Source organism: Rhagoletis pomonella, unplaced genomic scaffold (genome assembly GCF_013731165.1).
Source record: "Rhagoletis pomonella isolate Grant_MI unplaced genomic scaffold, Rhpom_1.0 Rhpom_scaffold_04092, whole genome shotgun sequence".
In the NCBI taxonomy this organism is placed as follows: domain Eukaryota; kingdom Metazoa; phylum Arthropoda; class Insecta; order Diptera; family Tephritidae; genus Rhagoletis; species Rhagoletis pomonella.
In genome coordinates, this window is record NW_023462642.1 from 3,194 (window position 1) to 17,841 (window position 14,648).

At 36.4% G+C, this 14,648-nt stretch overlaps 1 protein-coding gene across 1 annotated transcript; it reads right to left on the reverse strand.

Moving 5' to 3' along the window:
• Nucleotides 1-915: 915 nt before the first annotated feature.
• Nucleotides 916-14,642, reverse strand: LOC118754533 (probable helicase MAGATAMA 3). Its single transcript, XM_036489407.1, has 3 exons — nucleotides 14,635-14,642; nucleotides 14,387-14,576; nucleotides 916-1,347 (listed from the first exon to the last, which is right to left on the reverse strand). The coding sequence occupies exons 2-3, from the start codon at nucleotides 14,552-14,554 to the stop codon at nucleotides 1,156-1,158; spliced, it is 360 nt and encodes a 119-aa protein (XP_036345300.1). The 5' UTR covers nucleotides 14,555-14,576; nucleotides 14,635-14,642; the 3' UTR covers nucleotides 916-1,155.
• Between the last annotated feature and the right edge of the window lie 6 nt (nucleotides 14,643-14,648).

The window sequence follows — 14,648 nt, forward strand, 5'->3', positions numbered from 1 at the left end:
TATTTATTTTAATATGAATTTCATTCTCTTATTTCATAAAAATTGTTTAGGTCCTACGATGACATGGAATTTTTCAGTATTGAAATTGTGTTATCCTATTTTGGTTTGTGTACAAACACAGACGGTTTCGTCAGGTTGTAGAAAAATTTCAAGAGAGCGAGCTTCAAATGACTTCAATAATAAACAAAACTAAATGCAAATCGAAAAAAACTCTATGTCAGCGTAGCTATGCTTACCCTTAACAGTAGCAACAATGCTTCTGAGGCTATATGGCTATCACTTTGTATAGCAAGTTAATAGACTTTATAAAAACTAATTAATCCGTTACTAATAACTAAGTACTATGCTATGTATACAAAAGCAGTATGATAATTGTTTGGCAGAGCTATAAAGTGTTATGACACACACATACAAATGTATTCGATTTTATAATAAATGAAAATGCTTATTTCCCAGCTAGCAAAATTGTCAGAAATCTGTTAGATATCCGTCAGACTCGTCGGCAAAAAAGTCAGAAATCTGTATGATTTTGGCCGATATCGGTCAGAGAAGCGTATGGAGGGGTTGACAGGAAGTTTAACCGACACGACGTGGGAAATTCTGACTTAATTACCGACGATTCTGACCGATATCTAACATGGAAAATAAGAATTATCAGACGTGTATGCCCGAAATCGGACATAATTCAATCAGACATATCGGATAAGGAAATAAATAAAATTCTCCAGACATTTCGCCCAGAAATCTGTACGAAACCTGTAAGACTTGTCTAAATAGTCAACTTTTCATTCCGACTTGTCTGATATCAGAAATTATGTGGCAAACGTGCTACCTGGGTTATTAGGAGCATTAATATGTTAAGCCTGTGTGTAATTTAATATATCACATTAAATTCAGTGAAAAATATGCTCTAACTATGACAAATGTGGAATTATTCCAGTCTATATTAAGATTCTACGTAACAAAACTTTCAAAGCTCTTTAACATTGTTTGTACATGCCTTATAATTTTATATATGTAAATTAAAGTAAAACGATTTCGCAAAGAAATATTCACTTGTAAATAGTGAATGGAGTACCTACAGTAGAAAATAATATTTTACAGCCTTGAGTCGATTACATCCTCATCTGACTGAATTTCGCTTTCTCATTGGTTTTATGTAGGAACTACCGCTAGTGACTCCTTCCTTGTTGTTGCTGTCGCCGTATCTGCTGTTACTGTCGGTTTTGAAATCTTGATCTTTGGAATAACACTTCGGTGCATATCGTCCATACAATCGGCACTAAGTTCATGGTACAATTTGCGCTCGCGTGCCGAGGCTAACAGGCTACGCCAAGCCGGCACCGCCTAAAATGAGAAATTTAAAAGAATTAGGCAAATAATATTTTGCATAAAATGACTACAATATAATTGTTAATTTTCTTCAATTGCCCGAAATAATAGATAGAGGGCCTGTTCGAGACACGTAATAAAAGCGACAGCACTACCGTAATGATGAAAGTATGCAACACTATTGCAACTGCCCAACTGATAAAACATTACGTATGTAAGTGAAACACATAGGAGATTTTCACATTTTTCTTGTTTTAAAGAGCTGTCTGCAGTTCTCATGAAAAATCACAAAATTGTAGCTTGGTCTTGCTGTAAATTTTCTGAAGAAATAAAAATACGAGCACTTTTATAAGCTTTAATTATTATTATTATTATTATGTCATTATCTGTGTGTAATCAAATCTTGCAGTTAATTTTTAGTCAACTTCCGATGAACTAAAGACTTGAAACTTCAAACTTAGCCCAGAACTCGATTACAATGCAATATGAAGGATGAATTAATCAGCAAGAGTCAAGATATTTAAAAAACCTGCATTTATGGTCCGATATTGTTCATATTTGGGATGCATATTACTTACATGAGAGGGAATAACATACAAAATTTTTTTTTTCAAAACCAATAACTATTACTAAAAAAAATTTTTGCGTTTAAAGCTAAAGCTATTAAAATATACAACGCACATTTATCACCCCTATTCTGGAAATCTGCCATATTCGAATTTTGCTACGAATCGTAGAAATAGAATGCTGCAATCCGAATAGTATTTTCAAACTTTCGAAATTCGTAACAATGGCATGCCCAAAAACGAACGAGTAAGGCACTCCGCACATTAAACGCCTAATCATAGTAGTGTAATCGTTGCGGCGTACTAAAGTATGAAGCTTTTATACCGAACATATGTATTTCAATGAAGCTCTGTGTATTTCGATTCATAATCATAAAAACTTCATGAATCGAAGCGCCCTACCATGTGAGGCGTTTGCCGTTTTAATATCGGCATTTGTTTACTTTTTTGTGCTCCAAATAAAAATTATTTGTCATTTCAGTAGGAAATAATTAAAAATGAATGATTTTGTGCTCAAACTCGTGCCAATTGTATTAAGCCATAAACGTTTTTTGCGTAATCTTGTACGAAAACAATTCTGTGTCGGAGGCGAGTTAAATGATGTAAATCGACGTGTATTTGCAGGAAATATTAGTGGTGTTGATTTAAACAGATAAATTGCCTTTCGCATGTACGTATATTTTTATCCCCTGCTTTATATAAACCAGTGATTCCCAAAGTGATCCAGGTGGACTCTTAGGGGTCCACGGGAGACTCGCCGGGGTCTCCCTTGGCGGGAAAAAAATATGGGGGTCTACGAGTTGTAAGAGGGGGTCTATAAATAACCAAAATGGTTGCTTGATAGCCTCGTTATTTAACAATAATCTTTTTGAGTGCTCTTGACGCACTTTGTGTCTTCATACTTGGGGAATCCTTAAAGACCACCTGCAGACTAAAAGTAAACGGATGTTGGTATAACACTGAGTGGGCCGAGGCGGAAATTGCTGGTGGCAGAGATTTGAACACTTGTGTTTTTTCAATGCTAGAGGATACCTTTGCTGAAGCATCAGTCTCTTTTATTTTTAAACTATAATTGATGGAAATGTAAAATATGCGCAACCACTGTTTATTGGACTTAGTTGCGTAAATAAGATATTTACATCAATTATAGTTTAGAAATAAATGATAGATGCTTTGGCTTGATGCATTTCTGAGCGCACGCTCTATAACGTTGAGTTCCCCGACGCTGAATGCCGTTTTAATTCCAGCACAAATGTTCGAATCTTTACTGATGGCTTCACAACTGAGCCTGGTTCAGGAACTGGGCTCTTCTTCAAATTAGTGGGAATAAGCTTCACTGTTCTCTGGGCAAAACTTATGTTGCCTTCAATCTCAGATGTTCTATCTAGTTTTTTGCTCTCATTGAGCATGAAGACAACTTCTAGAACTGCTGACTGGTCACTTCAAGCACCTGACTGTAATAAACGTAAATGACAACGCCATTTGCCCATCCTGCCTTGAAGAGGTTGAGACGATGGAACACTTTTTGTGCTTCTTGCTTGCTTGGTTGTTTGTCGTCGATTTTTCTAGATTCAGTCTTTTCTTTATTGTCAGTTTCTGATTTTCAAGTTAGGCGTAAAAAGTTTTGCGGTTTTGTTGTTTCTAGTTATGTGTTTTAAAAATCTGTGATAAAATTTTTTAGCATCACTTTAAAACTCGGAGGGATAAAAATAAAAACTATTTTACAAATACGTCACATGCAAATTCATGAGTGATCCGAACATATGTATGAGGACTTTATGGTGAACATAATAAGTTCTTTCCCGTACGCAAAAAGCCCAAAAATCATACCCGTACTCAACAAAATGGGTAATAGAGAGCGAAAATTGGAACGTTTTGGATCGTAAGTGTCTTCTTCTTCCTGCCCGAAACAGTCCGGACTCCAGGTAAAAATGGATACAGTGTCAAAGTACATATCAGCTGCTTTGTGTTCACATGTTGCCTGCATTTACTTGGTGCTTTTAAGGAATAGTGAATGTATTTTCAATCTTTATAAACTTAAAATCAAACTTGTGAAACAAAAATTCAATTTCCAAGAGTTTGCAATTAAGTGACAAAAACAGAAACAACAACAGAATAAGCTCTTTCTCAAATTCTGAGCACGAAATGTGGTTTTCTGCGTTCCCGTACTTGTGGATTATGTTCCATTTTTGAGAGCAAACTTTTCGCTTATTCTCTAATTACCGTATCCGGTCCAGATTGTTAGGGAAAGAACCTAATGTAAATAACGCTAGCGCTCGGAGACCTCTGTTTTTTTTAAACTTCCAAGCGTGAAATTATTTTAATAGATAGAACACAAGAAAATATTTTATCTTTATTTTGGCTACTCCGAATTTAGTTTTGGAACTCACCCGCGATGCAAATTTACATCGTCAGACTAATCTTCACAATTTTTGACGACCTTTGGGAATATGTTAGAAATGTGGCAGCAGAGGTCCACTGAAACCAATAAAGTTTTGAAAGGGGTCTAGGAGAAAAAAAAAGGTTTGGGAACCTCTGATATAAGCGAACAAAAAAGAATATTTGTTGCCTCTTATCGAGAAACTTGGGTCCGGTTTAGGTATTTGTACAATGATTTTCAGTTGTTGTGTCCAAACGCATAATCGGGAGTTAAATGCACAAGAAATGTTGTATACCTTTGGCAATTCTACTAAGGGTTATAATCCCTAAGCGCAGCCGAAGGCAGAAGCAAGCGCAAAAGGTGGTGAGCCTAACAAAGTACATGTTTTCAATGGCTTGAAAGAAGTTTTTATTGCATTAACCGGATTGAGAACCAGTTCTTCAGGCATAGGAGGAGTTCTGGCTTGTGGTTCAACAATTCAACCAGAAGTTAACATAGATGCGCCCATGGTTACCTACTATGCCCGACAGCTCCGCATATCTTTGTGAAATCATTCCCATAGCGCGCTCTTACTCCGCTGCTATAATTGCAAATGCAATAGAATGCATCGTTTCCTTCAAAGCATGTAAAATCAAACAACTTAACTATAAATAAGCAATTGATGAGTGTCTTTTCAATTCCTTTCCACTTTGTTTACTTTCATTCAGCTATCTTCGAAAAACAACTGTTAGCTGGCAATGCTGCACATGTTTCCGCAAGGGTTGCAGCATGTGGATTTTTCGTTTTTCGTAACGTAGCTACGAATTACGAATTACGAAAAACCGGGTTCTAGAATAAGCGGGTGTATTTCTTGCCACAAGCTACTCGAAGTCACATCGACTTACACATCAGCATTCCACAAGTTTTGGAGTTTCTTTGAAATACGCTCAGAGCCTGAACTTTGCTCGAGTCTTTCTACAAGTAGCTTGTGGAACAAACCTATTTACTCAAGCAACGTTTCTCCAATATAAGGTTTTCGCAATTTTATTGAGTGGTAATTTCCACCATATTGACTTGTACAAGTCTGGGGTTGCGCAATGATTTTGTGTGGTTTAGGGGCCCTATAAGTTCGTTCTTCGTTATGCAAATAAGCATACAGATTCTATGTTTTTGTTAAAGCAAGTAATATAATTTTTTTTAATAACTGGATTTAATTATACATTTTTTTTTTATTTTTTGTTTTTTTTTTTTTAAATAAAAGTTAAAAAAATAACCGTTGCGTTTGCTTTTGATACTTTTTGAAACTTTTTCTGCTTGGCAGCCTAATTTTGTTCAAGCTCGCGACAACGCTGGTTGTGATTGCAGCTTTTCGACGTTGAGCTTTCTTAACATTGTTGGGCGCACATTTTTTGCTGCACGGAGGCGGGTGCGTATCTTTGCTGTATCAAGATAATGGTGCGAGTCGATGTTTGGCCCTCGGAGTGTACGTACGTACATCTAAAACACTGGAAGCGTGCCTTCCGTCTGTCACAATATGCTCAATTTGGCTTCCCGTTTTTCGATCTGGAGACAGCCATGTAGCTTGATGGAAGTTTTTATGCTTGAACCAAGTACTGCATACTACCATGTTTCGGGCCCCGGCGAAGTCGATCAGCCTCGGCCAGTTATCGAACGTTTCGTCATGGAGGATAAATTTTCCGGTAGCGGCACCAAAGATCCCTTTCTTGCCCACCCTGGGATTGAAGTCGCCAAGCATGAGTTTTATATCGGTTCGGGGACAGCGCTCATGAAAAAGATCCTTGGATGCCTCGTCCTTCTCTTCCATCGGGGCATTGGCATATATGAGCGGGATGTGGGAAAATCTCGGCTTTGATGCGAGTGAATGCCAGTACTCAGCGGCGGAGTCTCTCTCCCACCACAAATCCAACAGCGAATCGCTCCTTTACGTGGCCACTGTGGTAGACGACGCTTACCTTGCCTTGCCCAGTCCATCGCTTTTCTTGTATGGCGGTGCTGTCAGCATTTGTTTTCCCCCGAGGACATCAACCAGCCGGGCTGAGGCACCCGGCCGGATATTCTAGTTGAGTGCCCTCAAATCATAGTCCTTTATACATTTGCCGTGATCGTCATCAAAAGAAGGCGAATATCATCCGAGGCATTTTTTTTTGTTGGGCTGGGTTTTAACCCAGCGCACGCGGGGTTTTACGCCCTCTCACTTTAGCTCTCTCAAAAACGGGTGTTTGGCCGCTACCCAGATGATTCGTGAATATAAATACCCGGCCGTAGTGAACTCCGATTTGGACCGTAAGCACAGGAATCACTTCTGACCAGTTCCAAGTTAAATGTACAGAATATAGTGGTCAAAGGCGAATATCTCAACTAAACCCTGATGTCTTTAAATTCATAGCTCTACATACCTGTATAGCAAAACAAATAGCCGGACAAGACGATATTTAAAATAAAAAATGTAAAAAAATAAAATTTCATATTCCTTCGCAATTTTGTAAGATAAACTTACAATTTATACATCGTTGCTTTGCACCGAAATATCTTCTCTTAAATGCTATACATACATACACTTGTGATCAGCTAATTAAGACAGCAACATTTTGATACATTTTTGACTATTTTTCTTTTGTTTATTTAATGTTTATTATTTTTCCGTAAAAGTCTAGCTAAAAAAATCAGAATAAAAAGTTGAAAATCTAACTGAAACTTAGCAGATTTTCCATAACTTTTGCACAAAGTTTGAAATCTGGATTTATGTGGTTTTTGTTATATAATGAGCTAGACTTTTATGGAAAAATAATAAACATTAAATAAACAAAAGAAAAATAGCCAACATTTATCAAAATGTTGCTGACTTAATTAGCTAATCACAAGTGTATGTATAAGTAAGAAGGCGTATTCAACATTTTGAGTATGAAGATTTTTTATGCTGGTTTATGCTAAATATATTGACTTTTTGTTTTCTTTTGTCACACCGTACCATAAATAAACAAGTAAGAAATTCTAAGTTCGGGCGGAGCCGAACATTAAATACCCGGCGCAAGTATTAAATATATGTTTTCCACCTTTCCGAAAGCTACCGCTAAATGATAAGCGGGTGTAAAAATTTTAAGTAAAGTAGCATCCTTAAATTTCGAAATATTGAAATTTAAAGCATTTCTGAAATTTACCGTTATATGAAAAGCGGCCGTAATTTTAGTCCGATTTCAACAATTTTCAGCGGTTTGCTTTTATGTGCACAAGCACAATAAATATATCGAGTTTGGTACAAATTGGTAGAACGGTTACCGAGATACATATATGTGATCATAAGTGGGCGGTGCCACGCCCATTTTCCAAAATTTTACCATAAACGTATTTCTTGGTAAAGAATTGTTGCGAGCATTAGTTTTGAATAAGTTAGGTTTAATATTTACTGATTTATATGGGATGTGGGTGTGGTTATTGTCCGATTTTAAAAATTTTCGGCCATTTGGTATGCTGTACCAGGGTCAACAACTGTGCCAAGTTTGGAAGAAATTGGTGCAGCGGTTACGAAGACATACACATGTGGGCGTGGCTACGCCCATTTTCCAAAATTTTTTAATATTCTTATTTTTTGACAAAAAGTTATTCTAAATGTCAATTTTGAGTGAATTATCTTCAGTAGTTACTAATATATCGCAGTTTTCGTATTTCTGAAAATTACCGTTATATGGGATGTAGGCGTCCTACGCCCAAAAGAAGTGCATGTACCGAGTTTCGTTAAGATATCTAAATTTTTACTCGAGTTATTGTGTGCACAGACGGACGGACGGACGGACGGATAGACAGTCACCGCTTAATCGATTTCTCTTTTCATTCTGATCATTTATGTATATTCGTTTTGCCTGTTACAAACAACCGTTATGTGAACAAAGTTATAATACCCTTGTGCACAAGTGCGCTCGGGTATACAAATTCATTAAGGACCGTTAACTTATCTATTTTAAAGTATGCTTAAATCATAAGTTAAACTTAACAACAGAAAATTCTGTGTAATTCCACTACCTGTCTACGCCCATGAGCGGGTAGAAGGTGGAGGAGAAGGAGAAGTTGGTTTGTTGCTCATGTGAGCGCGGTGAAGTCGAGGGGACCTCCTTGCGTTCTTTTTTTAACCTGCGGGTTGGAGGCCGTGGAGGCAAGGACTGTCGTATAATGTATTGTGGAACGATTTTTCGTTCGAAAAATGACACTGAAGATGGCACAACGCCGAAACCGGTTTGTCTCCAAACCAAATTTGACAAGGGATGACGGAAAATCGTTCCACAATACATCATACTCCTACCCTGTCGGAAACCCAAACAACCAAAAAGACGGTCGTATAACTTGAGCAACAAGGGACCAAATACCTTGTGGCTCACTCCCTATGTGACCTAAGGCCAGAACGACTTCTTATGAGACTCTTATCTGTGCAAATGTTGCACCTAGCCGATGTTCTTATGGAGTAAGGCATATGCAGCAGAAGTAGGTTTCTGGTGTGAGGTTGGACTCAATGCAAGCTCGGAGCAGAAGATTGTGGAACCTGGATTTTAGGGGTCTGCCGATCTACATGTGTCGGGGAATACCCCTCCAGAGTTATTCTGGAGCGTAGGCAGTCGTGGGAAGTGATTTAATTATTCTTGGCTTCGGAGCTTGATCCCTAAAAATTACTGCCGACTGCAGGCAGATCGTTGCCCAATGTTTTACTCCCTGTGGAGGAGAGGAAGCCTCAATGTCCTTTAGCAGCGTGCAACGACGAACGGTGTCGAACGGCTATCCCCCAGTCCTGTCTTACCAGGAAAGGCGACAATATGATATTTATCTATACAAAAAACATATCGCTAGCTTATAATGAATAGTTGATAAGTCATTTCTGCTGCAAATATGCAACTTTTTTATTTCTAACCGCTTCTGTTCGGTGATACAAAAAATTTTCTTAACCCAAAATAGTCACAGAAGTTGTTACAAGTTAATGAATACAAATACTTTTCATCTGTGTTGTGGAATTTGATTCGATTGGAGTTATTTTAGCTTGGAATGCGCGAACTCTTGTATTAAAATTTTTGCAAAATAAGCGCCTCAAGAAAATGAGTTGGAAAGGTCGCCTTGAAAATTTAAAAAACTAGACGTAGTAACTTTTCACGCTAAGCTAGAGACATATACATACACAAATAAGTATTTGCGATAAATTTGTTTAGTCTGGGATCCGCAAAATTTTAAAATATCAATAAAAATATACTATTTGCCTACATTAATGTGTTAACAGCGGCTTCGAGCTGATTTAGAAAAATTTCGAGTGAATTCATAACCTAAACTACGAATTTCAACTAAATTATTATCCGGAAAATGGAGTATTCGATGACTATGATAGGGTTGAATAAAAATGTAAGTAGATTAAGCATTTTAAATTGCATACTTCTAGGCGCATTATTTTAAAACTCAAAAAATGGTGGGAAATGCTGGATGCTATATAATTTAGACGTGTAGTGAATTTTATACTTCGACGCGGGTATCCGATTCGAAGGATCGAAACAAAATATTAAAGAATAGCAAGTTGATGCGGATCGTTCCTCCACTGAAAAGATGGACATGGCTCTCCTCCACCACACACATAATCATATGCCACTTCTGATATGCCACTATTGTTATCTATATACATATATAATCCGCAAAGAATTTTTTTGTCCAGGACATAACATCTGCACCGTTCGCTCGATTTTCTCATAAACCTGATAAAAAATTGCATTCAAATTATTTTAATTAATTAATGCCATCAGATACGCATCGTTTGTTCGATTTTCAAAAATGAGGTATCAAATTAAAAGAATTGACCTTTTGATGTGCAGCAAGATCTTATTTTTACAAAAGGATATGCAACAAAAACAATTAAATTGGAATCATTTAATAAGCTAAATAAATTATTAGAATATTAGAACATGAGTGCTAAACGAAATAGTTTTAAGAAAACTTTAGTCTGAAAATATTTTTTATTAAGGTGGCACCTATTCGAAAAGTAATATCTCTCTTACTATCTGCATATGTTAAACGTGGTCCATATAGTGTTTTTTTTTAGTCCTGTCTTATTTCGACAGTGTCAGTTCCTTCCCGCTGGAAATCTTGACAGAAGTCGTATCATATCTCCGCGGAACGAAATGGTAGCTTTACGTTTGAACAACGTTAGGAAATAATGCAAACGAAATTTCTTTTCTAATGAAGCGCATTTTCATCTCCGGGATCGGGAAACCCGCACGTGATCGTGGAGAAGCCAATGCAACTTCAAAAAAGTGAGAGTTTGGTGCAGATTTTGGAGCGATGGCATAAGTGGGCCACTTTTGAAAATGCTGCTGGAAACGCCATTTCGGTTCACGGTGGGCGCTGCAGAGGCATGATAAACGATTTATTGTAGCCGGATGTGGAAGCCCCGACTTAGACAAATTTTTGTTTCAGCAGGATGGCGCGCCATGCAACACAACCCATGCCACAATAAAGCTTTGGTGCGTCAAATTGGTAATTGTGTTATCAGCCGACTTGGTGATGTCAATTGGCCACCTCGGAGCTGCGTTAGACTTTTTTGTAGTGTGCGAAGAGTTCATGAACGATTTAGGCCTTTAAAGTGAATATCCAGCAAGCCATTCATGAGATAGAGCCAGAAACCGTCACGAAGGTATTGAAAAACTGGGTTAACAGGATATGCTACTGCTCATTTGTTTGAACTAAAAAAAAAAAATATATCAACCATTTTTGTGAAGGTTTGTGAAAATGGTTTGTGGAATTAAAGAACTGGGCCTGTAGATTAGCGTGGGCCGAAAATCCGCTTTTTTTAGAATTTGGATTGGTAATAGCAAAAGTATGGTTCATTGTACTCTAAAAACCATAATACAAAAAAAGAAGGTACTTTCATTGTCACTTTTTCGTCGCCATATTAACAACCTGACAATTAAGGAGATTGTAACGATTTCGAGTTACTATACCCAATACCTAAAATCCTTCAAATTTTATTATTAATTTTTTTGTTTCTTTCAAAAAATTTTTTCTAATGCCATTTAAAAAAAATGCCAAGTGGAAATGAACTCAATGACTATTTTTTTAATGTAATGACTCGATTATTTTTTAATGCCCGACTTTATCATTTGTCATTTTTGCCATTTATTGCCTAGTGAAAACTCAGCAATAGAATCGAAATTTCAACTAGCAAATGGTGTTTTGTTGGGCACGGTTCGGTTATTTGTACAGCAATTTTGGGTTATTGTCTCCAAACGCGTAACCCGAATTAAAAAATTCTAACATACATGTGTGGTGAAACGATAAAACGTAAGTTCAAAATAATATCTCAAATGTTCGAATACAAAATTATTAATAAATTCGGCTTGAAATATGTTTTTCTTTATAAAAAATACTGTGGTCAGCGTAGCCGAAATTGGACTAATGATGGTTATTTTTTTTTTAGCGCGGTTGAAGGCCTCAGCGAGGAAAGGTATTTTGCGCAAAAATCCTGTGTTTGGCTTTACCTGAGTTTTAATTTACTCGGTCAAAATTCTAATTTTATCCCATTTACCAATGTGTCCGAAGTCTGCAGAGCGGTAGCAGAGAGAAAGGGTGATTTTTTTTTTTTTATTTGAACTGTTTTCTTTCTAATGGCCATTGCACCCTTTGTTTTTGAAAGAGAAGAGGGCTATTGCTCAATAAGTTGATACTTGTAGCTCTAGTTTGCGTACTAAATAGGGATGGAAAAATCGATTCCGATTCCACTCCGTAATCGTAGATTTTCTCGAAATAATTAATTTTGGTGAATCGATTATAAATTTTCGGAATCGCTCGAGAATCGGTTCTGAGAACTCGATTCTCTTATTTATGATACATCTCTAGATATGCGTCATTTGTTAGAATTGTGAAATTTCTGTCATGACTAATATAAATATTAAGTAAGACTAATTGGCACATATTCATAGAGATGCTAGAAATGAGTTTATGAAAAAAAAAAACAATTTTGAGGAGCGTATTCAAATTTATTTCCTTTCCATATCAAACAGTACCGTGAATATGTCTCAATCGCACATTTTATAGCAAATTAAGCAAATTTATTATTAAAGCTCTTCTTAAAATAGTTTTAATTGACTCATTATAATAGCCATGAATGATGTCTGTATAATTGGCCTTTTTATAGATTTAATAAAATAATTCGAATCTCGCCGTCGATTGATCGATTCCAAGAATCGTAAGGATTAAATAAAATTCGAAAATCGATAATCGATTATTTTTCAAAAGTTTCCATCCCTAGTACTAACAATAAATCATCAATTTTGTTTTATACCCCTCCAATATTAGATACTAAAATATATTTATTTTTACCCAAAGAAACGACGATATTGTCAAAATATACTAGAAATTGATAGCATTCACTTCTCTGAAAGTCATGAAGCCCATGGGTCCCACAGTAAATTCCACTTTCGACTTACTTGAAAGACATGCAGTTAAATGGCCAAAGACAATATGTCTGTCCGATATAGAAAACTGTAGTAGTCCTGGCTAGCTACATTGTGAAATAATCAAATGACACATATCATCATTCATCGGAGTTCAATGTGCTCAAAAAATAAAAATTAATACATACATTAATAAATATTTTTTTAAAATAAAATTGCAAGTACCTTCGAAAGTATAAGTCCTACATAATTTGGTGTATGGACCTTTTTTGAGTAGGATCGAAGTAAGCTAAGTAACATTTTTTAGCACTAGAATTTTGATGGATTTTGGCGAGCCTAAAGGCTCTGTTATGCATACTTGGCATTGCTTGAGCGTTGTCCCATAAGGAATCTGTTAAATGAGCTTCGCGTGTAAGCGGTTACCCAACGCACAGCATTACATACGTAAAAGTCTGTTGGTTTTTGATTTCTACGTAAAAATGGTATAGCAGTGCATGCAATGAGAGTTGTCACATAAGGAATCTGTTAAATGAGCTTCGCGTGTAAGCGGTTACCCAACGCACAGCATTACATACGTAAAAGTCTGTGGGTTTTTGATTTCTACGTAAAAATGGTATAGCAATGCAAGAATACATAACTGGGCTATTAGATATTGACCAAAAATTGTCATCTTTCACACAGATTGTGTTTAGAGCATAGTGAACCATATTTTTGCTATTATCAATCAAAATTCTAAAAAAGCGGATTTTCGGACCACGCTACTGTAGATGCGCAACTAAATGATGTTTCCACGGCAAGTGATTCGATCTCCTATTCGTAATTCGCTCTCTCATTTGTGATTGGCGCCCCAATTACGAACCGAATCACGTAATTCGCCATACAAAATTTTGAGAGCGAATCACTTCATTCGTAGGTGATTCATTTGTCATCTAGGGGCGAGCGCCCACTCGTGGGCGTCACCATAATATTGTTATAATTTAGGAACTACTTGCTGTTTAAACCTCAAACTTTCCGAAAAACTTTCTTGGATATTCATCTATAAATCTGCATTAAAAAAAAGTTTTAATTTTATAACAAAACTTTTGCATTTGAAAAAACGTTGCCATTTTGTTTTTAATAAGTACTAAGAACCGTAGTTAAACTCAGGTTCTTAAGAATAGTATCAAGTGTATTGTGTAAAAATTTGAAACCAATCGATAATAAAATGTGTGAGATATAGCGAGTTTAAGTTAAAATTTCGCAAAAATTTAAAAATTTGCCGCTGTGAAAAATCAGGTTATTTGGCATATTCGACATGAAGGCATCAGTAAAAACTTGGGTAAAATTAACGGTAAATGTATTTCTGTGTAGGCTATCGATTACAATTCGTTTCAACCGATTACTTGACCCAAACACTTTTTTCATTTCTAGAGTACTTTTTGGGGATAATCCGCACGCCTATAGTATATATGTTTCAACATATGGCCACCATTACAAAATATCCTTTCTGTAAGAGACGTTTTGGGAATGTATCTGGAATCAAACTATCGTAATATGTATTGAACGACAGAGTATTTCCTCGAAATATCCCTTAGGGCCTTTTGTAATGATTACGATGTTGAACATTAATATATGGATCCGTTTAGAGGAGCAATAATAAAAGCCAAAGCATCTTTACGTAAGTAAAGTAAAATAAAAATTTCAACTATTTTGTTTACCTCCAAATTTTTGAAGTTTCCACACAGTATAAGGCACTTTTTCGGTCGAGTTAAAGCCACATTCAAGCGCTGATAGTTTGCCAGGAATCCGATGCCAGTGGTACGTGCATTTGAAATTATGATGACATCACATTCCATGCCTTGATAAGAGTCGATGGTATTTACCATTACATTCAAGAATCCATAATTACTATAAAACCAAAGGAGATACTTAAAATGTGATGGCTATTTGAGTACAAAAAACTCACCGCAACGCCTTTTC